This window comes from Panicum virgatum, chromosome 4N (genome assembly GCF_016808335.1).
Source record: "Panicum virgatum strain AP13 chromosome 4N, P.virgatum_v5, whole genome shotgun sequence".
Lineage (NCBI taxonomy): Eukaryota > Viridiplantae > Streptophyta > Magnoliopsida > Poales > Poaceae > Panicum > Panicum virgatum.
In genome coordinates this window covers 33,400,453-33,426,723 of record NC_053148.1, presented here as the reverse complement: position 1 = coordinate 33,426,723, position 26,271 = coordinate 33,400,453, and the positions used below count along the sequence as shown (strand labels likewise).

Genomic DNA, 26,271 nt, shown 5'->3' with positions numbered 1-26,271 from the left:
TTTCAGGCAGTAAATCAGTTCATACTCACTTAAAACAGGTTCAAACATGGATTTAATTATTACAATATCCAGAGGATTTGCAGTACGAAACTTTTATTACAAGCTCATTGGGCTAAACTGGAACAAACAGAAAACGGTAGCGGTAGCTGGTCTTCAGTCCATCCTTCAACTCGAACTTCATCTCCACAGGCGGCACTTGAGCGTAGCACGGATTTCTAAGCTTCAATCGTACCATCCGTTGTTGTTGGCGTCGAACTCCTGATCGGACCCTGCATCTTGCCAAACTATCTCCAAGGACGGGATAGGTTCACGTCACCATCCGTATGCAAGCTTTAAGTGGATGCAAAGGTATAAAAAGTAGCCAAAGGATAGGCTAGGGTTTCCTATGCAAGCATATACATATATATTCATAATCATGTCTCTCACCCATCCCAGGTCGGTGCAGAAACTCCCTCTCCCTGCACCTCATCTGACTCCACAGGGGGAAGTGGACTAGAGGGAGGTAGAATACTGGGTTCACTACTCTATGAAAGTGTGGCCGGATCAAGAGTTGTACATGGCCGAGTACGCCGCTATACATATAGTTTTCACCCTGCAGGGGTTGTACACATGTACCCACTCGGGCTGCAAGCCGGGAGCTAACCGGCTGAGACACAGCCCACAACCATGACTAGCCCTAACCATGACAGTACCATCCTGCATTCCCGGGGTGGGATACATTTGCCGCAACGAATGTTCCGGGGTTGTGGATCTCTAGCCTGGCCATGGCTTCGAGAATCTCGGAGACTGGGGTTGGAGAACCCAACCGGGCCCACGCACCGCGACTTGGGCGTGCGCGGTCTACCCTCTCCTGGAGACTAAGGTCGAAACACCCGACCGGGCCCGACGCACCCAGAATTCCCATGGGCGTGCTCGGCCTACCCTCTCGTTAAACACAGCCACAGTCTGGTACCGCACAGCTAGAAATGGCTGGAACCCCTGCTCATACGGGGGTAAGTGGTGTGCACGTTTGACATAGTTCCGTCACCAGGGGCACTATCTCAAACTATATTGCCGGGGCAAGCGCGCAGTCCTCCGCAAAGGTCCGCCAAAGGCACCCATAACAGGTATCGCCTCTCCTTGGGCAACCACACAGGTACACCCCTCCTCATCCCGCACCCGCCACAGGTGCTTCTTAGGATGTGCCCACCACACATCCCCGGACATTCGCTTGCCCCCGCTAAAAGCCCTATCTCTGGCTCCTCACAAAGTGGATCTCATGCATGCCAAGACTATCATATCATGGAATCCCATACCCAATCACTCTCATAGTAGCCAAAGCATTCAAGAATCAATCAAGGTATAGGGATGCAAGGAATACGGTATAAGTAGGCCATGCAGGCTTATCTCACACACACAAGTATAGCAATAGCAATTCTAGCAAGCAATGCCTAATAGGAATTCAAGTCATATATGGGCGTGAACCTGGCAGCTCTTCGTAGTCTTCCGAGGTCCTCGGGGTCTTCTCGTAGTCCGAGACGTCCTCCTGGGTCTTCTGGGCGTCCAGGGCGTCGATCTTCTTTCAACAGCAGGACCTATTCATAATTACGAATTACTATAGGGGCCAAAGTGCAAGAATGCACAAAACTACTCAAATAAGATCCAACTCATAACAAAACCTACTCTAACATGTAGATCATGATTTTAGAAGAATTATGAAACTGGTTTCATAATTTTCGGAGCTCCGGTTGATTTATTATCAATTTTTGATGCTTAAAACAATTTCTAAAATTAAATAAAGGTTTTCGGAAAAAGAAAAACACAGGCTGACACGTGGCAGCACCGGGGAGTGCCACGTGTCCTGCTGACGTCAGCACGGGGTCCGCCAAATGCTGACGTCATCATGGCCTTTGATGACGTCAGCGTTGACGCGGTCAACGTTGACCAAGTCAACAGTCAACTGGGTCCACGTCTAGGTGGGGCCCACATGTCAGCGACACCAAGTCACTGACCAGTGGGTCCCGCGTGTCAGGTCTGGTTAAAAGAGAAAGAAAAAGGGCAAGGGGGTGTAAACGAGCTCAAAAAGATTGGGCTGGCTAGGTGGCCCATCAGGTTTGGCTTGGTGGCTCAGGAGAACGGCCGACTCGGGACTCGGCTTGGCGGGCTGGCTCGGGCTGCGGCTCGGAAGGGCGGCTCGCGGACTAGGCGGACGGGGCACGGGCGGCCCATCACCTCTTTTCCTCCTCTTCTTTTCTTCGCGGGCGGTTTTTTGGGCCGACGGGGCACAGGCGGCCCATTTCTCCTCCCCTCTCTTCTTCTTTTCACTGGCGAGCCGGGCCCGCATGGCAGCGTGTCCTTCTCCTCTTCTTGCTTCTCTCGCCTCCTCCGACGGGCTTGGCAGGGGCGCGCGGTCAAGGACGGGGGACTGTGCGGTGGCGAGGTGAAGGCGAGGCGCGGCCATGGCGGAGCTAGGGTCGCGGCGGCGGCCACGACGGCGTGTGCGCGGGGTAGCGTCTAAGCATGGGAACGACGGCGAGCCCGGGCAGGGCAAGGCAGCGGCTGACAGAGGCATGGTGCAGGGCCTAGCTTGGTTCTGGTGCTTGCGGCACCGGGGCTTGGGTCCGTGTGGCGGAAAGGCGGCGGGACGACGGCGTTACTAGTGGCGGCGGCTCGATCTCCAGGCTGCGGCGGCGGCGGTACAAGCTCCTTTCTCCATCGGTTCAGTCAGGGTGAGTCCGTGGCGAGGTCGTGCGGCCACGGCGGGATCAAGGGCGACGGCGCTGCAAAGTAGGACTGTTGACGCCTTTTACGGGCCAACACACGATCGCGCTAGGTCGCACGACGTGAGGAGGAGCTCCTTGCAGCACCTCCTGCGTGGAGCGGTCAGACCGGTCAGAGGGACCGGTCAGACCGGTCGCCGTGCAGAACGGCGACGATCCTACGAACACTCGCCCGGGAGGGACCCCGTCGGGGCAAGCGCGTGTAGGGTTGCCCTAGGCTCGGCAGGCCAGCTAGGGCGTCCTCAAACGCCATGGAGACGAGAGAAGAACAGCATGTCGAGGTTGGAAAAGTAGGGTAAAGGTAAAAAGATAAAGGGAAAATTCGATTCATGCAACCACAACTCCGTGAAATTGAGTGTCATGTTGAAAATCATGCCACTCAATGGCATAATTTTCAACATGAGATCCAATTTCAAGAAATTGGAGTGGCATGGATCCAACTGACCCAAAGATAAAAGATGTGTTTTTGATAAATTCGATTGGGTTGTCCCTTCAATCGGCCGTGACCCTGACCCTTTATATTTATAGGGTGGGGAAGACTTACCCCGCAACAAATCCTGTTTACAGATCTAAATCTATTAATAACTCTAATTGTACTCGGACTCCTCCTAGACTGGTCAGACCGGTCGGACCTACCGGTCAGACCGGTTGGTCATGCCAGACCATCTACAAATGCCTAGACCGGTCAGATCGCCTGGACACACCGGTCAGACCGGTCTGTTCAGGTTCCTGCCAATTTTGGTCATCAACATATGCCCCCCTGTTCTTTGGCAAAGCTTGCGTGCCAAAGAACACTTCTCTGGATCAAAATTGTCTAAGGGCGACGATTAACAATACGTCGGCCATACATTATATTTAAACATGCTAAAATAGCCGAACTAAGAGAACTAGCATGTAACAACTTCTAGCTTACGATCAGCAAACTATTTTGGCTTTATATTCCTTAGCATGTTCAATAACAAAAATCTTGAGACGGCCAATGCGACTGATTATACAAATCATAACTCCTTGGTAAAGTATAAAACTAATAATCATAATATGGCAGCCAAGGATTATGACCAAACCATGGATTAAGCAAACCTGAATATGCAGAACATGGTACATGCATCGACGGGATGAATGACGAAGACCAATACGATGACCGTTGACGCTTTCTTGATCTTGGTGATGAAGAACTCCTTTTTTGTTTGCCTTCCAATTGATTGCTTTGTTTTTGCGCAGATATCTTCTTGTATTTATCCAGAAGCTCCTCAAAGGTCAGCTTGATCCTATTTTTTGCACCACCAGACTTTCCAGGTTTAGACCGGTTAGACCGGTCTGACGAACCGGTTAGACCAGTCCTGTCAGAACCGATATAGATGCTCTTATCTTGCCCCCCAGCCGAATTTGAACATTGTTCGACTATATTGTTTGAAGTATGGTCTCCATTGGGGACAATCTGAGCAACGGAACTAGCCGATGTTTCTTCAACGGTTGGCTTTTCTTTATCTTGTGTCAAATCTGAATTTTTATTCAATCGCCCATCTTTTTTGACACGATAAACTTGCTTGATCACCATGTGTTTCTTTTTCTGTACAGGCCGATTTTTTGGATCAAAACGACCAATATTTGTAGGTGATGGCTTACTAATTGCCGGCTCCCTATAGGTAATATAATTTGGGCACAAATATGTAGGAAGAGACGGCATATATGAATTAAAATACCATGACGGATAAAAACAAGGCATGCTATAATAAGACCCGTATGGTATATGTGTAGACGACCTATGTGATGAAAACGGCACTGAATTAGGAAAATTATTCTCTGCCGATTCCGATCATGGAATTGTTGTCTTGGAGTAGATCTTGAGTGTTTTGGACGTTTTAGCCGACTAGCATCATTATTTCGTTTTCTGAATTTAGCCGGAAGATCTCCAAGAAAGGGCTTCGGCTTTTCCTTTTGATGCTTGCTATGACTTTTAGCTTGAACGGTTTTCCAAACACCAATCTCGGGTTTTTTGGGCTTAACCATCTTAGGTTTTGATTTATTCTGCAAAACTCTAGATGAGCCGGTTAGACCGGTCTTAAGACCGGTCAGACCGGTTGCAATGCAACCAGAAGTTTTGCCTATGTTTTGTTGCCCCCCGAGCGTTGAAGTACTAGATTTAGTCTCTGTGCTCTTGTTAGGAGATTTTGGTTCGACAATTTCGGCTTGGGACGGCCGAATTGTATCTTGACTAGCAACATTAGGCAAAATTTCGCAAAGATTACTAGTCGGCTTTTCAATAGCCGATTTTTGAATAACAGGAATTGCAACTGAACTATCTTCCTTATCAATCAAATGCTTGACAAAACCAGATAGAACGTCAGATAAAGTACCTGAAGATTGCATCTCCATTAATACATCAATGGTAGATGGTGCCTGCAACTCCTTTATCTTAACGACTCCATGCTCTGTTATACGAAAGAAGACAAAAGTAGACCTTCGACTGCTTTGTCGTATTCTCGCCGATACTCTTCAAGTAGTTCTTCAGATGATGCTGGATTGCTAGGGTTTGACAAATCGGCCATGATAGCCTGATTCTCGTTCCCCAGCGGAGTCGCCAAAATATGTTGACGCCTTTTACGGGCCAACACACGATCGTGCTAGGTCGCGCGACGCGAGGAGGAGCTCCTTGCAGCACCTCCTGCGTGGAGCGGTCAGACCGGTCAGAGGGACCGGTCAGACCGGTCGCCGTGCAGAACGGCGACGATCCTACGAACGCTCGTCCGGGAGGGACCCCGTCGGGGCAAGCGCGTGTAGGGTTGCCCTAGGCTCGGCAGGCCAGCTAGGGCGTCCTCAAACGCCATGGAGACGAGAGAAGAACATCATGTCGAGGTTGGAAAAGTAGGGTAAAGGTAAAAAGATAAAAGATGTGTTTTTGATAAATTCGATTGGGTTGTCCCTTCAATCGGCCGTGACCCTTTATATTTATAGGGTGGGGAAAACTTACCCCGCAAGAAATCCTGTTTACATATCTAAATCTATTAAGAACTCTAATTGTACTCGGACTCCTCCTAGACCGGTCAGACCGGTCGGACCTACCGGTCAGACCGGTTGGTCATGCCAGACCGTCTACAGACGCCTAGACCGGTCAGACCGCCTGGACACACCGGTCAGACCGGTCTGTTCAGGTTACTGCCAATTTTGGTCGTCAACAAGGACCAAGGCAGAACAGAGCAGAGCAAGGCCGCGAGGCACGGCGGCGGGTCCGACGACGAAGCCAAGGGTGTCGCGGGGCGAGGCAGAAGCTTGGCGCCGAGGCGAGGCGAAGGCCCGGCCTCGGGCCTGTGCACACAAGCGCGATGTGGGGTGCACCCAAAGCGAAGTCCATGGCGGTCCGTGCGCTCGCGGCGTGGTCGGGGTGTGTGTGCCCCTAGGGCGTTCGACGGAAAGCCCGTACGGGGTGGTCACGTCGCGAACGCGACATCGCGACCGTGGACGCGTCTACCTGGGTCAAAGCAAGGCGGAGGTTGGCGTGCGCGCGTGGGCTCTCGGCTCTGGCTGAGACCGCGGCACAACGACAGAGCAACGCACGCGCGTGGATACATGGAAAGCCAAGGCCACGGCGGCGGGCTAGAGGTACAACAATGGCGGAGCACGCCGTGGCGTGCCAAAGGCAATGCCCCAGGCTTGCTCGGGATTGGGCCGCGCGCGCATGCGCGGGCACCTAGTTCCCAGGGCCGCGACATGGCCCTGCCGAGCGAGCTCGGCACGGCGGCGCGGGGGTAACGCAACGGCGGTCTGCGGGTAGACGGCGGCGCAGGCGACGGGCTCCTGCAACAAACAAGGGACGGGGCCTACGGCTCATCTACGGGAGGCTCATCGGCGGTACAAGGCTCACGCCGGGCAGCACGAGGGTGGCGAGGATAGGCGGCGACACCTACTGAAGGGCTCGAGGGCGACAGACTTGAAGCGGTGTCAAGGTGCGGCCGTGGCGAGTCGAAGCCGTGCAGGCAGAGCAGCAGCGGCGGCGTTGGAGTCGAACGGGGCGCTGGCTTGACGGCGGCGTCGCAGGTCCTTCCCTCCGGGTGCGGTGGCAGCGTCTTGCTCCGACGGTGACGCTCCTCCTCGCGGCGGTGAGACCCTCTTGGCGCCCCTCCTCTCCTTTTTCTTCTCCTTCCCTCTCTCCTCTATTCTTGGCTCCTCTCCACTTTCTTGCTGTGCCGGCGGCGGAAAGGAAAAGCACCCGAGGGCTCTAAGGTTCGTGGGAGGCCGATTGGGGTTTTATAGGCGGGCGCTCGGGCTTGGCTTGGTCCTCACGGCGGCACGGACGCCGAGGATCGCCCCGCGGGTGGCGGTTCGCGGACGGGGCTACGTGGCGCGCATCAAGGGCATCTCCGATCTGGGCTCGAGGTCGCGGCCGACAGGGAGGGCAGGTGCGGGCGTCAGCGCGGGCAGGTGAGGCCGGCGTGGAATGCGGGTGGTTAGCCTCCACTGTCGCGACGCGGAAAAAGGCAAGGTCGAGCGGCAGGCGGCGTCGTCCGCGCGGAGGAGAAGAACAGGGGAGCGTCCGCGTGCGGCCGACAAGCGGGGCCAGGGCGTCGGCGTCAGAAGGTAAGGGGTGAGGCGGCCGGTGCTGGACTATGCGCGGAGCTGGGCCGTGGCAAAGCAGGCCGGTGGGGCGGAGCGGGCTTCTCGACGCGTCCGCGCGCGGCGCGCGTGCGCGGGTCTGGGCCGCAGATCGGCCGGCGGGTTCGCGGTTTGGGCCGAAGCTAGAAGGCAGGCCGGGGTGTGGTGTAACGGGCCAGGCAAGGTTAGCAGGCTGGGTGATCGGGCTGCGCAGGCTGGCGGGTCGAGCTGCGATGGTGCTATCGGGCCGACACGTGGTGCTGGGCTGGGGCGCTCGGTTTGGGCTGGTGCGGGTTAACGGGTTGGGCAGGAAGTTAGCAGGCTGGGTTAAGGAAGTTAGATGGGCTTGTTAGGATTAGATAGCTGGGCTGGTTAGCTAGGTGTTAGCTGGGCTAGAGGCTTTAGGCCTGTTAGCATTTGAGTTCAAATTAATTGGCTCAAATTAATTTGAACTCCACTCAATTCAATCAGACAAGCTCAAAATAATTTCGATAAAATCCAACAAACAATTTTAAACATGGTAGATTTGAGAAGAGCCAAATAACTCCAATTATTTCACACTAGCGATATAGTCCTTATCTTAATTTGGTTTTAAATTCTAGGAATTTGAGATAGAAGAGAAGACATTCTTAAATTATTCTAGCTATTAACACATTCACACAAAGTTTTTGAAAACTCGCATTTTTAGAGTATATAACATTCCGTAATTTTTACGGGATGTTACACACAGCACTGCTGGCATGTAGACCGAAAAAGTTTTGACATGTCGGTTGCTCTGTCAGATCTTGATGTTGCATCACAGGTAATGTACACGCTGCATCCCTGGCACGGCCGCACGGAATGGGAGCATTTGCAAGCTGACTAGCTGGTGATAAACATGCCAAGGGGGCTGCTACTTCTTCCAGCCTATTCGATTCGGTTTCCATCTGATGATCTGTATCATGGTTTGTATTTCAGCGGAACTATCTACTTGCCTGGGCTTGCCTGTTCATGACATCATGATAATATAAAAGGACACACATCGGCTGTCCAACTATGCTGAAGAAGAACCAGAATATCATGTTGCCCACCTGCTCAGATCGGTACAGTTTACGTAAGGTTATTCAGTGGAATGAAGCAAGGGAAGAAACGGAGATTGTGTTTAAGGGCAGCATACCATTATGTTCTGGAACTTATCTTGAAGATATCTCGTCAAGAACACCAATGGTATCTGGGGAAGAAAGACATTAGTGGTGTCAGCCACTCAGCCTATGTGAAACACAGTGGAAAGTATATTGTATCCAGGATGGTGTAATGTAGTTCTTTATGGAATGCAGCGATGGAAATCTGAAATGTGAGGATATGTGTAAACTGGTACGTGTAAGTGTTACTTCTATACCTGAAACATGATCCCGAAAAATGCCCAGAATTTGAAAATGTGGCATGGCACAGCAACACATATCTGCAAATTCACAATGAGAAGGAAATGAGATTATGATAAACTGACTAATACATGCAAATGATCATATTACATTCTTTTAAGTAAAATGGAAACATGCAAAATGAAAGAAAGAAGCCAATGTTCAAGATGGATTATATTGGTAACATGCTGGCTAGAATTCAAGCGAGAGCATTTCTCAATAACAGCATAGAAACCTGTTGTTTCCTGCTTTAGCTGGTGTCTAGAAAATGAGTCAGAAATGACGTATAAGCAATAAAGGTTTCAGAAGAACTATAGTACCTCATGAAATACAGCTGAAACCAGAAACGAGATTAGAATAGCTACACCCTGCAGTGTATATACAATATGAATTTGAGAATTAAGAACTGAGAAAAATCATGTCACTTCCGAAAAGTAAAGAATATCATAAGACTAACAGAATTATCTTTCTTCATGTATTTACATATGACATTCAACAGAAGACAGAATTAAGATATTTTTTCCAACTCAATATCAGATATCCTTCCGTACTCTATCTTCAATTGTTTTATATACACCTAATCCATGTATATTTCTTAAATTTATTCCAAATTTGTTTCCGAACAGTACTATATGCATGGTATATCATTTAACAACGAAACTAAATTCTTGATCTGTCATATTCTGACATTCTCACAACAGTATTGTCAATTGTTTGGTTGTCTTCATTAGAACTATGATGATTGAGTGCTAATACTCTGGCCAGCCTGTTTCCCCATTTATCAAGATTTGTATATGGTGAATTTTTTACTGTTATGTATGAGCATCATGTGGAAAGCCAAAAATAACATATTATTTTGGTACTATTTAGCTAGGTGGACTAACTGCATACAGAAAATTGGAAAGCAAAGAAGAACAAGTGTGCACTTCTTGTAGACATATAGAAGCAATTACCCTGGACAAGCCTTTCCTTATGCATGGAAAATATATATGTCGAATGATCCACTTATGAACAGGCTGACAAAAAGGTAGACCAATTGTCAGTTACTTGAAGGATATGCTTATCAGTCACTACCATAACAATGTTATTAGTTAAGTAATCAAGTGCTATCTGAACAAGAGTAAAGAAATATGAAGATGGATGTAGCAAGAAGATTACCATGTTCCACATTCTCCAGTACTGAAGTAAGCCCCAAAATATTATCGCATTAAAATGCATGGAAATAATGTCAGTCCTATTTAAAGTTTCACCTGGAAAAGAAATGAACTTAGATTTTAACAGGCCTCTCACCTCTTCAACAGTTTTGGCATTCCACCAGTCCTTGTAGAATTCACGATCACCAAAACGAAGGAGTTCAGATAGAATGTTCAGCCTAGAATTAAAAAAAAGGATGAAAGCCGTGTAGAGGAAACATCAATGTCAGGTCAAAAGTCACTTGCCCTATTGTAGATAACCACCACTATCTACGAAATTAAAGGTACTCCTGATACACGTGGTACCCAACTGAAGTAAGTTACTAACCATAAATGGAAAAAGCAATAGAACATGCAAAGCCATACATATAGTGTTGGCACTGAGAGTTTCAAGACTCTCTCTATAGCATTCAAAAAATTCCCCTTCAGTGGATGCTTGGAATTCTTCACAATCGGATTTATGTACTGAAAACAAAAGAGATTTGGAATTTAATTCAAGACCCCATATAAATAAATGTTACTTGAGGAACATAGAAGGCTTACCTGCTCAATTATGAAGCCCATCAGACCTGTAAAAATAAGACACTTTACAAGTTGTCGGATCACCCAGCCCTTCCTAATACATGTAGTTCGAGGATAAGTTGGCTGCATAATGCACCAAAGTGAAATTAGGACATTCATGTTTTGTCTCTAGTGTAACTAGATACAAGTATGAAGGAATCGATAGCATAACTTCAAAAAATCAAATAGAAGCCTTGTAGAAGAATAGTACCTGGTAACAAAGTGTTGGGGCCAACATAAAGTACAGTAGACTTTTAATGGTTGGATCTTTCATATTCTCAGGATCGACATAATTGCCATATGCAGCACCCTATTATATAAGAATAACAATGGTTTACTGGCATGAAAAAATGAGAATGAATGATATAATCATAGGAAAAATCCATTCTACAAGCACGTGTAGCTACTCCTACATGTACCTCATGATCATACTAGACCAACGAAGAGTAACGTGGAGTATATGATCATACTAGACCATCTTGGTTGGTCTATACTATTGGGTATTTGACCATGCATAGGGTATGTGCACATATTTTCATATACTAGTATCAAGGCATAATCAGTTAATCACTATATATTTGAAATACAGAGATGCTTTTGATATATTTCATACAATTTCCTTTAAAGTACATTAGAATTAGTATATGAACATACTATGTAGAGATATGCACAGAGGTATACTGATGATGGGAGTAGCACACGCATGTAGACAAAACTTACCCATCCTTGCCTAAGAGTATATCTGGTTAGGGATATGCAAAAAAGAACACAATATGAGAAGCTATTAAAAAAATGTTTGAATCTCCTAATGGAAACATAATTAATTCGAACTATATTTCATTGTGTTCAAAAGGAACTATATACAATAAACTGGAAAAGAAGTTTAAAGTGGAGTAGATCAACGTTGAGAAACATGCAACTTGTTAGCCAAATATCTAAACTAATTCAGATGAACATTTCAACACATTACCTTTTCAGTACTTTTGGACAACACCCTTATATCATAATTTGTATGTGCATAAGAGACAAGCTTCATCCACATGATGCTTGCAAGAAACATTAGCACAAATCCAGATAGTACTGCTGAGTCGCACCTGAAATTTTTTATGTAACTGAGCTGATAATCCAGAATTCATGTATGGGAAACTATCTTTTGAAGTATCATTTCTTGGCAATCAGAAAATTAAAATAAACTAACAAAATTAAATGAAACTAAGTAACATATTGCATGAAGCATACAGAGTTCTGGAATCTCATTGACAATATAATCAACAAAAAAGTAACTTTCAGCACCCGGTGCCTCTTTTGGAGAGATAACATTGACTCAACCAAATTACAATATATTCCAATGCTACTTGCAAAGCAGCATAAGAAATTCCAAACACTGCAGCTGCTTACTTTACATTTCTACTTTCAATTTTTTTAATACGGTCGGTGTTCAGGGCACTTCAGAAAAGGATTCTAAGCTACAACGATAGAAAACAAAATAGCCACAGCATTATGTGAATTGACATCTCTGGGCTACATATAAATCTTTCCAATTTGGTCTCTCCGTGGATGGATCAAGACAGAGTAAGGCAATATAGACTCAAGAGGTAAATGTTCAAAGGTTACATAAGAAACTTTATCACCGGATAAAATTAAATACTAGTGTCATATAAGCCTCCTTTTAAATCGTCCAATTTGAAGTTTATGTCATGTAACTAAAAGAAAGGTTAATTGTGAGACACAACAACATAGTTCACCACCATACCACAAAGTACTGCAAATCATGAATAATAAACGAATTGAGTATATCCCATACCATTAAATATAAGAGGTCAACGAATGTCAAAAGAAGATGCATCCAAACAAACTGCAAAGTCAAAAAGAAATATTCTTACTTAAGAATCACAACAGCTGGATAGACGATGACAGATGTTGTAATAATGATATGAAGAAGAATAACCACCTGCAAGAGGTGTATACAAGTCATAAATAGCACAATGGGAAAAAGCATACAGAATAGAAAAAAGGACGAATCCTTTATAGAATTCAACCCTCAAATATTACATCTATTGCTCCAAGATATACATAGTAAACAATAAAGAGCATGTTTGGTGAAAATGACATGATTATTTACTTATTTAGAAGCAACTTTTCTAAAGACTACACAGTGCTGTGAAGGAAACTTACATGTTCACCAATGAGCTTCCTTCTAATCAGCTTCTCAGCCACAAGTGCAACAAGTGGCAAAATCGGTAATGTGAGGCTGCAATAAACAGAATGATTAATCCTGTGAAGCTTACTGCTGTTAGTTGAAACCCAGTAGAATCAAATGAGCTAGTATATCCACCAGCACATAAGAAGGGGCCAGTCTCCCAGCGATCTTGTACTGAACCAAAATCCAGCTCTTATCAATAGGCCATACTGCAACAGTAAATTGAGAACATGAAAATGTGATAGATGCATACTAGAAAAGTGTGCAGAAAGCACAGGAACCAAATGCTACATCTGGAGATGGATTGGGAGCTCTGAATGAAGTCAAGGGAAATGAAAGGTAAAGTGACAAACCTTCATTAAATTCTCAATAATGAGTCTGCTGTTCACTGCAATCAACACAACAATGCATAGATTCAAGAGACCCGCATGGCTCTGGAATCAAGAGGACTGATTAGTTTCAGGACCTCAATTTTATGCAGCAACCACGAAATATGACTTGGATCAGTTAAATAAGAATAAGATAAATGAAATTTAATAAACTCATATTGTAATTAAGTTCTCACATGGCTTACAAACTGAGGATTCACTCTTAGTTCAAGAAGAAGATACAAATGACATTTGATGTACTAATATTATAGTAAAACTCTCACAAGGACATCTGTCCTCTGGTGGCATCCCAGGAACATGTGTAGGAAGAATGCGATGTATATACGTACGGATAACTCACAGAGGATTAGATTATCATCCAATTAAGCATTGAACTAAACCTCTACCTTCAAAAGTAAATTAGGTTATCGTTCAGATCTATTACGAGTATAAATTTCAGATAGAAACAGATCAAATTTGGTATGGACAAGGCACCAATTTGGGTGTGAATTGTAGGAGGCTCAAATCATTTCCCAGCCTCACTAGTGTACAGTTTAAGTCTCATTCAACAATTTGACATCAACTTGTCTGGGCCCAGTTAGTGCTACACTGGTATGGCTTTCTAGAGTAACATGTAAAACAAGTCCATTGAAAAAGAAAAAAAATCCATCCAATAATATGCCTAGTCAAAAATGGAGGGCGAACCAGTATGTGGTCCCATACCAGAATAAGATTTATATGGTCCTCAAGCAGAAGCAATGCCCCAAACAGAAAGGCAAGTACATCAATCAGCATGCAACATAATGCACTATGTGAACAATGTAACACGGAATGTAGTTTGAAAAGTCAACATTTGATACTGGGATGATGAGTCATGACACTGCTTAATTAGCCCTGCAATTGCAGCCTGCAGCTCCAAATCTGAAGCACCTGACTGAAGTCGAAACAATGTAACACGAACTGTAGTTTGAAAAGTCAGTATTAACTCTGAAGCTGCCCAGTCAGCCCTGCAGCTGCTGAAAAGTTAGTATTAACTCAGATCAGAACCATCTGACCTAAGTCACAACAACTCTCTGTACCTGGCTATCTGTACAGTACTGCTACCAACAACGACCGCAAACGACACGTTTGTCCTTCCGTTTCAACACGCAGAGCTCTCCTAGTGGCAACAGTTACGCTCGTTGTTTGCTGCTTCAGCCGCCCGATGCCAAATTCTGCATGGCACGCGTCCGGCGCCCAGCCGCGCACTGGCCCCCCCCTGATCCCCAAACCAAGCAAACACCGACCTCAATCCGCAGTAGCATATGCCCCCCACGAAACGAATTGTACCCGTCCCGGTACACGCGCAGAATCTATCGGCGATTCGGGAGCCCACGGATAGGCATCCCGGCACGGGAGACGGTAACCGACGCGAATTAAGCTAACGACAGCACAAAGCGCGATTTGAACACAAAAGGCAGAGGCCAGAGGCGGAGTTGACTGGAAGCAACACGGTTTCGCGGCCCGCAAGGATCGGAGCGGGCGCACGGGTCATGGAATCGCGGGAATCGGCAGGGAGGCGGAGATTCTAAGCATTGGCGCATCCTCACCTGCCGGAAGATGGCGTCGGAGCTGAGGGGGCTCTCCTTGACGCGGCGGTGCGCGGGCGCCGACGCGCGGAAGTACAGCATCTCGGGCTGCTGCTGCGGATTCGGCGGCGGGAGCGGGTCGCCGTTCTCGCGCCGGCCGCCGGAGGAATCGCCGGCATCGGCGGAGGGGGCGCGGCGGAGGCGGAGCGAGGGCTCGCCTGCGCCGGCGTCGGGCCCGGGGCCGGCGCGATCGGAGGCCGCCGCCATGGAGTGGGGCGGGGCCATGGGAGGAAGGCTCGGCCCCCGGGGTTCGGGCTGGGGCTGCGAGACTTGCTTGGGGCGGCGGTGGCGGTGGCGGGGTGGGGAGGAGGAGGAGCCGAGGAGGCGAGGTGCGGGTTTTGATGCGGGTGTTGGGCTGCGGGGGCGGCTGACGCAGGAAAGCGCGGGGGGCGGGACGGCGGCCTCGGAGAGCGGCCACGTGGGCGGGGGAGGTTGCCAGGCGTCCGCTCCGTCACCGGCCTGGCTGGCAGGGCCCGGCGCGTCGGCGCACGGCACCCGCTTCTCTGCTTGTGGTTGGATCCGGCGTCCGTGCGAGCCCTGCGGACCGCTGAGATTGGCATTTGGCACGTCCCAGCACTAGCCCTGCGGACCGCTGAGATTGGCATTTGGCACGTCCCAGCACTACCGGAAATTGCTAGGATGTCGTGTGTCTCTCTTTGCCGTGTGTTTTTGTCGGGCACACGACAAAGAGCCACTTTACCGTGTGCCACGGTGAAAACGCACGGCAAAAAAAACACACGGTAAAATTCATGTTTTACTGTGTGCTGACACACGGCAAAGACTTTGCCGTGTGTTTTTTTTGCACACGGCAAAGTAAATAGTTTGCCGTGTGTTATTTTCGACACACGGCAAAGTTATAATTTTTTTTTCTTCTCACTTCGAAACTTTTTCTACCCACCACATACAACATGTACTACCCCAAGTTAAAATTGGGTACATTTTTAATTTTTTTGCTATATATAACTAATTAATTGCATTTCGAGCAATTTTTTGAATCAAGTCATATTTGAACTGCAAGTTATTCAAATAATAGAATAAAATGAGTGAAAAATAATATTCATATTATTTAGCTCAGTTTGAGACCTTACACGTGAAATGAAAAGAAATTCTCAACATCTTGTCTATAAAACACGGTCACGAACGTGTGTTCGAATGATTTTAAAATTTTAAAACCTCGCTATATCATATGTGGAGGCAGTGGTAAAAAATTGAGTAGGTTTCGTAATTTTTTCACGTAAGATGCTTACAAATGGAAACATCTCCGGAGAAGACTCGGAGATTTGAGAAGGATGTAATTAAGTTTGGAGTAAAAGTGACGGTCGAATTTGAGTTTGACTTCGAAAGTTTTTCTACTCTTCACATACAATATGTGGTACTCTATGTTAAAATTTAGAATTTTTTTGTATTTATTTGCTATATTTAATTAAATAAATACATTTCAAACAATTTTGGAAAAATAGAACTTTTTCGTGGGCTGGAATTTGGCACACGGCAAAGATGCCATGTCATCAATCCATCCCTTCAAATGGGGCTCTCCTATTAGTCCCCTCCTCCCCCACCGGATCAGCCCCCTCTCATTTCTCTCCCTCCCCCTACTCTCTCTCCTTCCCTCCCTCCATCTCTGCCGACAGCAGGGGCGCAGCCCCGAGTGGTGGCCGGCGCGACGAGGGCCCCGAACGGCAGCGTGGCCCCGGACGGCGCGGCCCCGAACAGCGACGCGGCCATGGGCGGCGGGGGCGCCCGCGAGAGGCGGCGGCGCGGCCCCGGACGGCGGCCGGTGGGGGCGTCCGCGGGAGGCGGCGCGCGGCCCCAGGCGGCGGCCCGGCCCCGAATGGCGGCCGGCGGGGGCGCCCGCTGGTGGCGGCGGCGGTGCGGCCACGGGCGGTGGCCCGGCCACGGCCGATTGGGGCGCCCGCAGGAGGCGGCGGCCCGGCCTCGAACGGCGGCTGGCGGGGGCGCCCGCGAGCGGCCCCGAACGCCGACCAGCGGGGGTGCCCGTGGGCGGCGGCGGCCCGGCCACGGCCGGCTGGGGCGCCCGTGGGAGGCGGCGGCGCGGCAACGGGCAGCGGCCGGCGGGGGCGTCCGCGGGCGGCGGCGGCGGCGGCGCGGCCACGAGCGGCGACGCCTCCTCTCCTGGCTGGCCGGCGGGGGCGTCCGCGGTCGGCGGCGGCGGCGCGACCACGAGCGGCGGCGCCTCCTCTCCTGGCGGGCCGGCGTGGTGGTGGTGACGGTGGGCGGCGGCATGGTTGCGGTGGCCGGCACTGCCACTGCAGCGGCACCAATGTTTTTTTTTATTTTTTTTTGGAAAATTATTTGCCGAGTGTTAGCTCTGACACACGTCAAAGTGGCTCTTTGCCGACATTTGGATGCCGTGTGCACTTTGCCGTGTGTTACACACGGCACGGCAAAGAATTTACCGTGTGCAAAATAGTCTTTGTTATGCGCCTCTTACACACGGCAAACACTCTGGCTCCCGTAGTGCAGGGACCCGTTTTTAGGGTGCAACTTTTTGCTCGCACTGAGAAAACAAAACAAATGATTTTTTAGATGGCAAAATCAAACGAAAACTGTTGGCTCGAGATTACTCACGTTGAAATATAGAGACCTGTCCTGCATAAGATAATTTGGAACGTTTCGGTGATTCTTTTTTAACTCTAGTGGTGGAAGTGGAAGACACGTGTACCCGACACTCGAGTGGTGTTCCAAGAGTGCACTTTGAACGGAGAAATTGGAACCTGAGCTACTTTACTTCGGTTTTGCAACCGGAAAACTAGAATAACTTATCCGATTTATCTGTTTTCGGCTTATTTCTGGTTATTCTCTTCACAAAATACTATTGAATCAGATGACTTTTCCATCGTGCTGAACACCAAATAAGTAATTGAGCGGGAAAACTTGCATTGAGAGGTCTTTCAGAAAACAAACTCAAAATTTCAAGTTTAGAATTAAAAAATCCACCTCGATAAATACAATGTATCATCCACTTGTCCATGCAGTTTGGCGCCACGCTGCTGAGATTGCTTCATAATCTCTCTCTCTCTCTCTCTCTCTCTCTCTCTCTCCCTAAGTTGCATGTCATTTTAATTTTGATGTAGATCAAACTTATCTAATTTTTGCCAAGTTCAAGAAAATATATTAATATCTACAATATCAACTAGTGCACTACCAAGATATATAGTGGAAGGACATTGATATTGTTGATATTATTAACCTCTCTATAAATCTGATCAAAATTAGAGGAGTTTGACTCAAATCGAAACTAGAACAGTTTACAATTCGGAACCGAGAGAGTAATTAGAATTTAATGGAGATTTTACCATGCACTTGTGTGTTCTTCGGAAATTAGCTTGTTGGACAAATACAAGGCCAAAAACATTTTGATGTGAAGTACTCCAAATAAACCATATTAAAAGGGGGAAATGGTTGATTTTAGCCTCCACACGCATGAGACTTTAGTTGGTCACACAATTGATGCTCCCAATCCACAATTAGGGCTTTGTGTTGGGATTTCATCACAGATAGATGGAGGTCATAGAGAGAAAGGCACCAACAACAAACAAAATTAGTGGCGGTGGCAAGCCCTGAGGCCACAAGTAGACCTGATCATGGTCGGACCAGATCGGGTTCAAGTCGGGTCAAAGAAAAATCTGATATTATTTTCTCAGGCCAAACCTGACCTGATTTGACTAGTGGGCCGGATTTTTTAGCCCGAGCCTGATCGGACACATGGTCATGTTGGATCAGGTCGAGTTGAACCACAATTTTTTTTCGATCGGGTCGAGTTTTTTTAGATTTTGGGTTAGAAAAATCAGCCTTTGCCTGGCCCCATTTTTGTTGCGGGTCGAAAATTTCGGTCCAAACCCCATCCACACCGGTCGGATCATATTAGGTTTAGGTGGGTTGAATCGGGGTCATCATCGCCAACTTATGATTAGGTATAGCGACGAGTCACAGTGGCAGTGGTGGGCGACCGATGGATCCGCCACTGCTCGTGGCAAGGGCAGTGGTGCGTTTGAACAAGGCAAGGGTGATGTATTTCTTCTACCTCAAATTGGTGTGATTAAGAAATCATACCTATAAAGTTATTGGACGATATGTTAGCCAATGATAGTGAAGGTATCGTATCTCATAGTAAGGGCCAACAATAATGAAGCGCTGACCATACAGCCAATGATAGTGATGTATTTTTCTTTTGTTGTCTAGGATTGTTCGCTGTAGAATCAGGGGCGGAGCTAGCGGTGGATCTGGGGGACTTCAGCCCCCCTAGACCCCCACAAACAATGGAGCCCCCCTTGAGCCCCTTCTCTAGTTTTTTGGAGAAAGAATGAGGAAGAAGGGGAGGAAGAAGTAAAAAAGGGAGAGAAAGAAGAAACTCAGCCCCCCCTGTTCTATTCCTAGATCCGCCACTGTGTAGCATAATAGTATCTGCATTTGCAACTGTAGTTCTTTTTTTTGTGAAAAGTCCTGGCTCAAGGAAAATAATAACGTAAAAGGAAAATTTTAAATTTCAATGAATATCAAGTGTGTTCTCTTTACAATTTTATAAATTGAAGCATAATTTTTCTTTACAATTTTTATTGGCAAAGCAGGTCTAAAGATTATTTCTGTAACGTTAGCACGGGCAATATACTAGTCTCATAGTAAGGGCCAAGAAGAATGAAGCGCAGACCAGATAGAATACCACAAAAGTATCATTATCTAGATATCTACTATAATTGCATTTCTTTATTTATCCCGTGCTGATGATGTAGAATTGCTAAATTAAACGCTCATTTGGCATTGGTACTTTCACATGATGTTTGAGACACTCGAGAAAGCAAACAGAAGTAGGAACATCCACTGCATATATTTTAAATTATCGCCAGGTTTCTCTTCGCATATGAGATAAGGCCGGCACTCGACGTACGTACACACTAGGAGTCCCGTCACTGTATGTAGTCAGCGACTAAGACATGTACCTACGCACAAAGTTTGTTGGCTTGTATGACGGTGACGGCCGACCAATGCAAGTACTACGTGCAACGGGGTGTCCCGTGAGCTTCATTGTCGTATGAATAAATAAAGTAGGAGTAACTATATAAAAAATCGCATCTGATAGAGAATAAGATGGAGTAGGCACAAAAGCCCATCAATGTTAAGTGTGTAGAACAGGGCCTTGTGAAATGACGATATCGTCTACTTGTTTAGGGCAAACCTTTTAACTAATCATTATGTTATTGATATATAGTTTTTCTCTACAAACTTATTAACGTTACTAGATCTATGTTAGTCAAAATACATTCTTATATTTATTTTAATGTTTATCAGATAAATAAAATATTAGTATAGTCATTATTGGTCAAAGTCATTTTGCCCTAGCAGAATAAATTTTGGCTTGTAAAAAAAAGGAGTGTCTAAATTGCTAAGGAAAAGCGAACTAAGGATTACTAAAATAATTGTTAGGCTATCACGATGGAACATACCCAAACACCTGAGTTTGAGTTTTGGACTCATGCAGTCATATACTAGCGCTTGCATTTAAGACAAATCATTCTTTCGTACGCGTCAGTTGACTGAGACTGAGATGTTTGTTGTGAGTTCGTCTGTTCAAAAATATGCTTAAGTTGATCCTTGGTGCCGCATACATACAACCATCCGCGTCTATGCTAGATTTTGTAGCAAATCAAGAATAATGCTAAGGGAATGGAGTAGTATGTACTTTCTTTTCTCAATGCATTTAGAAAAATCAAAACGACCTAAAATTTGTCATTATCTTATCCAGGCAACTCGGATGCATATAATACTATTATCTGATCCACCCAACTTGAAGGAGGCATATCGAGATATATTTCTTAACTTCTCATAGCAGGAGTGCTACCTTTTCTCCGTTACACCACCTATATGGGCCAAGCCAAACCAGATGACGTAGAAAAATTAAGGAAGAAAGAAATATTCAGATACTTGATAGATAGTGACATGCGACTAAACATCTGGACACACCGCCCTCCTTTTCTCGAAGGGCATCGAATATTGCTGCACCTTTCTGCGAGAAGATAACGGTCAAATCGAGAGGTGAGATCAACTTGTCAGCATTTCTTTGCCCGGACTAAAAAAAGAAAAAAAATGGGAAAAGGACCTGCTGATATTTTGTCGAGTCCACTATTTGATGATGCCAAACACTTAGCTCTAGGGGAGTGTACTTGAACTAGCTAACACAAGATGCGCAGCTCTCTCTGGCATGGTAACGTTGGGATGGCAGCAATTTCGAGAGGCCCTGATTGGTGATTACAGTCCACGGCTACCGTACACCGTACTTGTTCTTCCGCTCATTGAGAGCAAGTATTATAAATGGTTGTAAATTGGTTAAATTCTACGTGAAAGAAAGAGAAGGGGAGAGAGAAGAAACCTGGCGTTTCGCTTATCGCCCGCCTCAGCCTACGCTTCAGACTCTGCTGGTGGGCCCGGATAACCTGAGTCGCTCGCATGCAGCATTCCGCAGGCGCACAAGCGGACGTAAAGCCCCGCAGACAGCCGTATAGCAGGGCTATGTTATTAGCTATGCTCTGACGACGGCTTCCGTCTCGAATCACCCGCTCACTGACGACGGCTTCCATCTCGGATCATGTGGATCCCCAACGAGAAATTAATTCTATTTGACTGGCGGTGTTGATTTATTAAAAAAAATATTGCTGCCTAGCTAGTAGTTGATATTTGTTGATTTGGCTTGAGAGAAAAATATTATTGTATTTTATCTATTCCGATGCGGATCTGCCATAGTCGCTGATAGGATTCGACAAAAGGAACTGTGCGAATGGCCAGTTGCGGAATCACGTGACGACGATAGTAAACTTAACATGCCCGCGAGAGGCTGTCTGAACAATACCATCTCACATAGGCAGCATTTAGTTTCAAAAAAAATTTGCACAGTAATCGTCACATCAAATTTTCGAACACATGCATGGAACATTAAATATAGTTGAAAGAAATAACTAATTATATAATTTAACTAATTATGACGAGACGAATTTTTTAAGTCTAACTAATCTATGATTAGATATTAATTATCAAATAACAACAAAATGTGCTACGGTACCCAAATTTAAACTTTTTCGCCAACTAAACACCCCCTACTAGTCACCTCTGATCCCAAATCACTGAGCAAATAGTCTCTGTCTCTTTTTCCCCCCTTTCCCTGATCTAATAATCCTGCAGACCGCCTTTGATCCCAAATCCCTGACCAAATCTCTTCCCTCCCTAATCCTGCCGTTTAGCTGCGGCATCAACCACTTTTGGCACGGCCACGCAACATTTTTTTCGCCATGCCTCCATATGGGCCTGTCCGACAGGTCGAGGACGAGACATGGCCCTCTAGAGGACTATCTGTTCCAGCTTATGCTTTTGGAGAAACAAATCAGAAACAACTTTGCTGCGTACAAGAACATAGCACCGTCCGGCATAACAGAATAAAGCCAGCCAATGCACTTCCACTTTTAACTTAGTTTTAAGATGACATTTAGTTTCCCCTGTCACTAGAAACAAACAAGAGTGACAAAACTAACAAATCCAACGGCTCGAAAAATCCCCCTTCCAAGCAAATGGTTATGGCAGCAACTGGAATCCAATTTACTAAAATCTGGCAGTTTTGGCAGCAAAATAACAAGGTATTCAGGAAATACATTGAGTAAATTTCACCGGCAGTCCTCGAACTTGTTCCGCGTTCTTATCCCAGTCCCGGTACTTGCAAAACGTCCATTCAGCATTTAAACTTGCTATATCGTGTCACCGCCGGTCCAAACTGCCTCCCCGAGCCGAGCGCCTCTCTCGCTCATCTCCTCCCTCCCGCCGCCGGCCATCCTCGATCCACGCGCGCGGGAGCAGGCGCCGAGGTGAGCAGCAGCCACTAGCCTCTGCTCCACGGCGGTGATGGCCTCGGACAGCAGCTGGCTTGCGGCCGGCGGTGGTCTCCTGTATGCCGGCCGAGCTCTCCCCCGCGCGGCCAGCGGCCCTCACCGGCTAGCTGCGGAGCTTGCCCACGCGGCCGGCATGGCGCGGCCGGCGGCACTCTCCCGCACGCCGGCGGAGCGGGCTCAGCGCAGATGGAAAGCCCCGCACGGCCGTCAGCCCTCACCCGCCAGCTGCAGAGCTTGCCCACGCGGCCAGCGCGGCGTGGCCGGTGGCACTAGCCCGCACGCCGGCGGAGCACGCCCGCGCGGCCGGAGGAGGCCGGAGGAGCTCGCCGACGCAGCCGGCTCGGCATGGCCCGCAATGCTTCCCTGCACGCCGCCGGCAGAGCGCTCCCTCGCTCGCAGCCACCGGCATCTCGCGCTGCTCCTACCTATGGTCGCGGCTGGCCCAATTCGTTGCAACAGAGTTCGATTCCACCATGCTGGACTTCAATTCAATCGCAGCGGATGTCGATTTGAGCATGAAATCTTGGCTTGGTCGATTGAGGTCCGGAGGACCATGTCACCGCTGCGCCATCCACAACCAGCAAGCAATTCTACCACTTCTGCCTGCTGCTGCTACTCTCAGGCAGCCCCATCGCTGCCACCGCTACTCCCAGGTGCCAGTGCTGGGCGTGCGGAAGCCGGCGCCAGCGCTGTTGCGGGCGGAGGAGGCCGGCGCCGGTCGGGCGGAACCAAAGCTGCGTGGCCATGTCGGGCGGGCGGGCAGCCAGCGGCGACGGCGAGCTCCTCCGACCGCGAACCAGCTGCTGTCCGAGACACTATGCCACATACGATGGTCGACGATGAACGTGCGCGCATGGGCATGCCTTGATGCTGCGGGCGAGCACGCATGAATAGCCCGGAAGAACTCCTCGTACTCGGCGGCGCCGCCGGACTTGCGCCGCACCTCCACGACTACCAGCTCCGGCGTGAGCTCGTAGATCTCCACGGCCACCACCAGCGCGCCGTGCTCGCCCTCCCGCGTCCCTTCCATGTTGACCGACCCGTCGTCCAGCTCACGCACCACCAGGCCGGCCCCCTCTAGCGCCGCCAGGATCTGCTGCACTAGCGCCGCCGACATGAACCGCGCCGCCGCCAGATGGTGGTGCTTCTGCTCCGGGCCGTGGCAGCTGCTGTCCGAGGCCATCGCCGCCGCGGAGCAGAGGCTGGTGGCCGCTGCTCACCTCAGCGCCTGCTCCTGCACGCGTGGATCGAGGATGGCCGACGGCGGGAGGGAGGGGATGAGCGAGAGAGGCGCTCAGCTTGGGGAGGCAGTTTGGACCGGCAGTGACACAATATAGCAAGTTTAAGGTGTTGAATGGACGGTTTGCAAGTACCGGGACCTGCATGAGAACGCGGAACAAATTTGAGGACCGCCGGTGAAATTTACTCAAATACATTTATCATCATTTTTAACTTTGTTTAGCTTTTAGCCCGATGGATACCAGGTGCTATGTTTTCTCAAACACGTACTGCTGCACTACGCCAAGGTAAATGAATGAACAGATACTCCATAGATCAATATTCGATAATAGAATCCCAGGTTGGTACAAATAAGAAGGGAAAGCAAAGCATCTCACTAAACAATAGCCTGAACAAGACAAAAAATAGGCATAGTGACCTGAAAATAGTACTACACAACACTATGTCATACCCGCAAGATAGAAAATATGCTGACAATCTGAAGTCGAACAAAAATATCAACAATTGTGCACTTCAAACACTATAAATACATATCTAAGGGACAGAACAATAATTTAGGAGCCATTTTCTCAACAATCATTTTATTCTGGTGTACACTGTATAGAAGAAAAAAAATCAATCTTAGATCCAAATCTAAACCTCAAACCCTTGAAATGCAGTTAACAAGCTTGAGTCTTGTTCAACAAATATTGAAGATGACAATACACCACTCTTTATGGTGCGCGCTTCAGTACTACAAGTATGGTTTAAGCAATTAAGCCCGACTTAATCTGAGAAACTACTCATACCAAAGCAAATAAAATAAAATTAGAAGTACCATTTAAATGACCTAAGAGTGAATGACGCGGTTGCCTAATTTCCCATAACACACAAAATATCATTGCAGTATTATCATAAAAGCAAATGCACAGTCACTGTTGTAGCAGATTGTTTGCAAAAGGTCTTGTTTATGGCGCCTTCAGTATGCATTAAACTAAGGCATTGCTCAAGTGCAACCATTCCAATTGAGATACAATCAGAAAAACTAAAGAGCATCTTTATCTTTGGGTATTCATCCCAACAGTACTGATTATACAAGGAAACCTTCAGAATATGGTAACATATTATGGAAGTTCAAAGAGGCATTAACTTGTATATAATAGGAGTCCTTTGAGTTCGAGCACAACTAGCAAATGAGCAACTAACAACCTAAATCCCACAAGTCATCAGTCACTCAATGTGCTTTGGAAATTCAAATAGAACTAAACAGACCCAAGGTACCAGAACACTAAAAAAAGCACTTGAAAAGCTAGGCATTTCTTACACCATGTAGCAAGCGCTCATACAAATTTCTTACACTCGATACTATTCTCCACAGTTTATCATTTTTTTTGCAATTCTAACTATTAATTTAGCACACATAACTGTTAAGAGTTTCAAGCGTGCGAATTCTACATATTACACTAAAACCCAGAAGAACCACACAACACCACCTCATTATGTCCTAGGCTGCAAGCAGAAACAGATATTTGCGAGAAATGCACAGGGTAACAATAATATTACTGGAGACAATAATAGGCAACATTCAAGTAGGCACATAACATCCATCAGCATCAACCAAAATGCAATCTCGAGTTTCTTTTCCTCATCCATACATCATCCTGAACCCACAAGAGAACATCACAATCTTGATGCCCTTATGCGAACCTGCAGGCGATCTACTTCTCGGAGGAGTTGGGTCCGCGCTTCTTGCCGAAGCCGACGACGGCGGTGACGAAGCGGCGGTTGTACTGCATGCGCTTGTAGGCGCGGCCCCGGGGCTTCTTCTTCTTGTCCTGCTTCGCCACCTTGGGCGTCTGTCCGCGCACCTTTCCCGCGCGCGCCAGCGATCCGTGCACCTTTCCTGCACCACAGATTCACGCGCCGACGGCCCCAACGCCAGAATCAAATCAGATCCCAAATCAAGAAGAAACGGAACCCTCGAAGAACCGCTTCGAGCGGGATCTGCGGACAAGTTTCGATGCGTGGGCGGCGAGGAGGAGGTGAAGGAGTGCTTACCCATGGCTGCTGCAGCAAGGAGGGTGGCTGCTGCGGCGGCGGCGGCGGCGGGCGGGGCTAGGGTTTAGTGCGGGCGCGGTGGTGGGCGCGGGAATGGCGGAGGAGAGGGGAACCGCAGGATTTCCTTGAGCTATATGCGGCGGTGATTTTGCATTCGGCCCCGGGTAGTCAAGTTTCAAAGTTTACGTAAATGCGCTGCGGAGGCGGAAACGTAGCTTCGAGTCGTATTTCCGTACAACTAGGTAAAGACCGGACATACAATTTTTAAATAAAATAAATTAATTTTTAAAGAAAATACGATATCAGTAAGATAAGAATCCAATGAGCCATAGCAAGCTACTCCTAAGGCTTGCAGATTTGTGTCCATTGGCACGATGAGTGTGTTCGTGACAAGCTGTTTTCCTTTC

General features: G+C 47.6%; 2 protein-coding genes across 3 annotated transcripts; both read right to left on the bottom strand.

The window, feature by feature from the left end:
• LOC120670509 (diacylglycerol O-acyltransferase 1-2-like) lies at positions 1-15,217 on the bottom strand. Of its 2 annotated transcripts, XM_039950620.1 has the most exons (18): positions 14,661-15,217; positions 13,057-13,137; positions 12,839-12,912; positions 12,679-12,754; positions 12,387-12,454; positions 11,474-11,597; positions 10,715-10,813; positions 10,486-10,587; positions 10,271-10,407; positions 10,040-10,121; positions 9,908-9,928; positions 9,703-9,765; positions 9,070-9,117; positions 8,728-8,790; positions 8,506-8,559; positions 8,324-8,419; positions 1,465-1,574; positions 1-284 (listed from the first exon to the last, which is right to left on the bottom strand). In XM_039950620.1, the coding sequence occupies exons 1-18, from the start codon at positions 14,922-14,924 to the stop codon at positions 113-115; spliced, it is 1,734 nt and encodes a 577-aa protein (XP_039806554.1). In that variant the 5' UTR covers positions 14,925-15,217; the 3' UTR covers positions 1-112. The 2 variants fall into 2 exon arrangements, with proteins under 2 accessions (XP_039806554.1, XP_039806555.1); XM_039950621.1 differs by lacking the exon at positions 1,465-1,574.
• Positions 15,218-25,334: 10,117 nt separating this feature from the next.
• On the bottom strand, positions 25,335-26,010 carry LOC120670157 (40S ribosomal protein S30-like). Its single transcript, XM_039950217.1, has 2 exons — positions 25,865-26,010; positions 25,335-25,709 (listed from the first exon to the last, which is right to left on the bottom strand). The coding sequence occupies exons 1-2, from the start codon at positions 25,866-25,868 to the stop codon at positions 25,525-25,527; spliced, it is 189 nt and encodes a 62-aa protein (XP_039806151.1). The 5' UTR covers positions 25,869-26,010; the 3' UTR covers positions 25,335-25,524.
• Between the last annotated feature and the right edge of the window lie 261 nt (positions 26,011-26,271).

Coding starts and splice junctions, on each gene's coding strand:
- LOC120670509 (XM_039950620.1), bottom strand. CDS start 14,924: ATGGCCCCGCCCCACTCCATGGCGGCGGCCTCCGATCGCGCCGGCCCC. Junction 13,138..14,660: donor CCGACGCCATCTTCCGGCAG/GTGAGGATGCGC, acceptor TCTTGATTCCAG/AGCCATGCGGGTCTCTTGAA. Junction 1,575..8,323: donor TCATGAACAGGCAAGCCCAG/GCAAGTAGATAG, acceptor AATTATGAATAG/GTCCTGCTGTTGAAAGAAGA.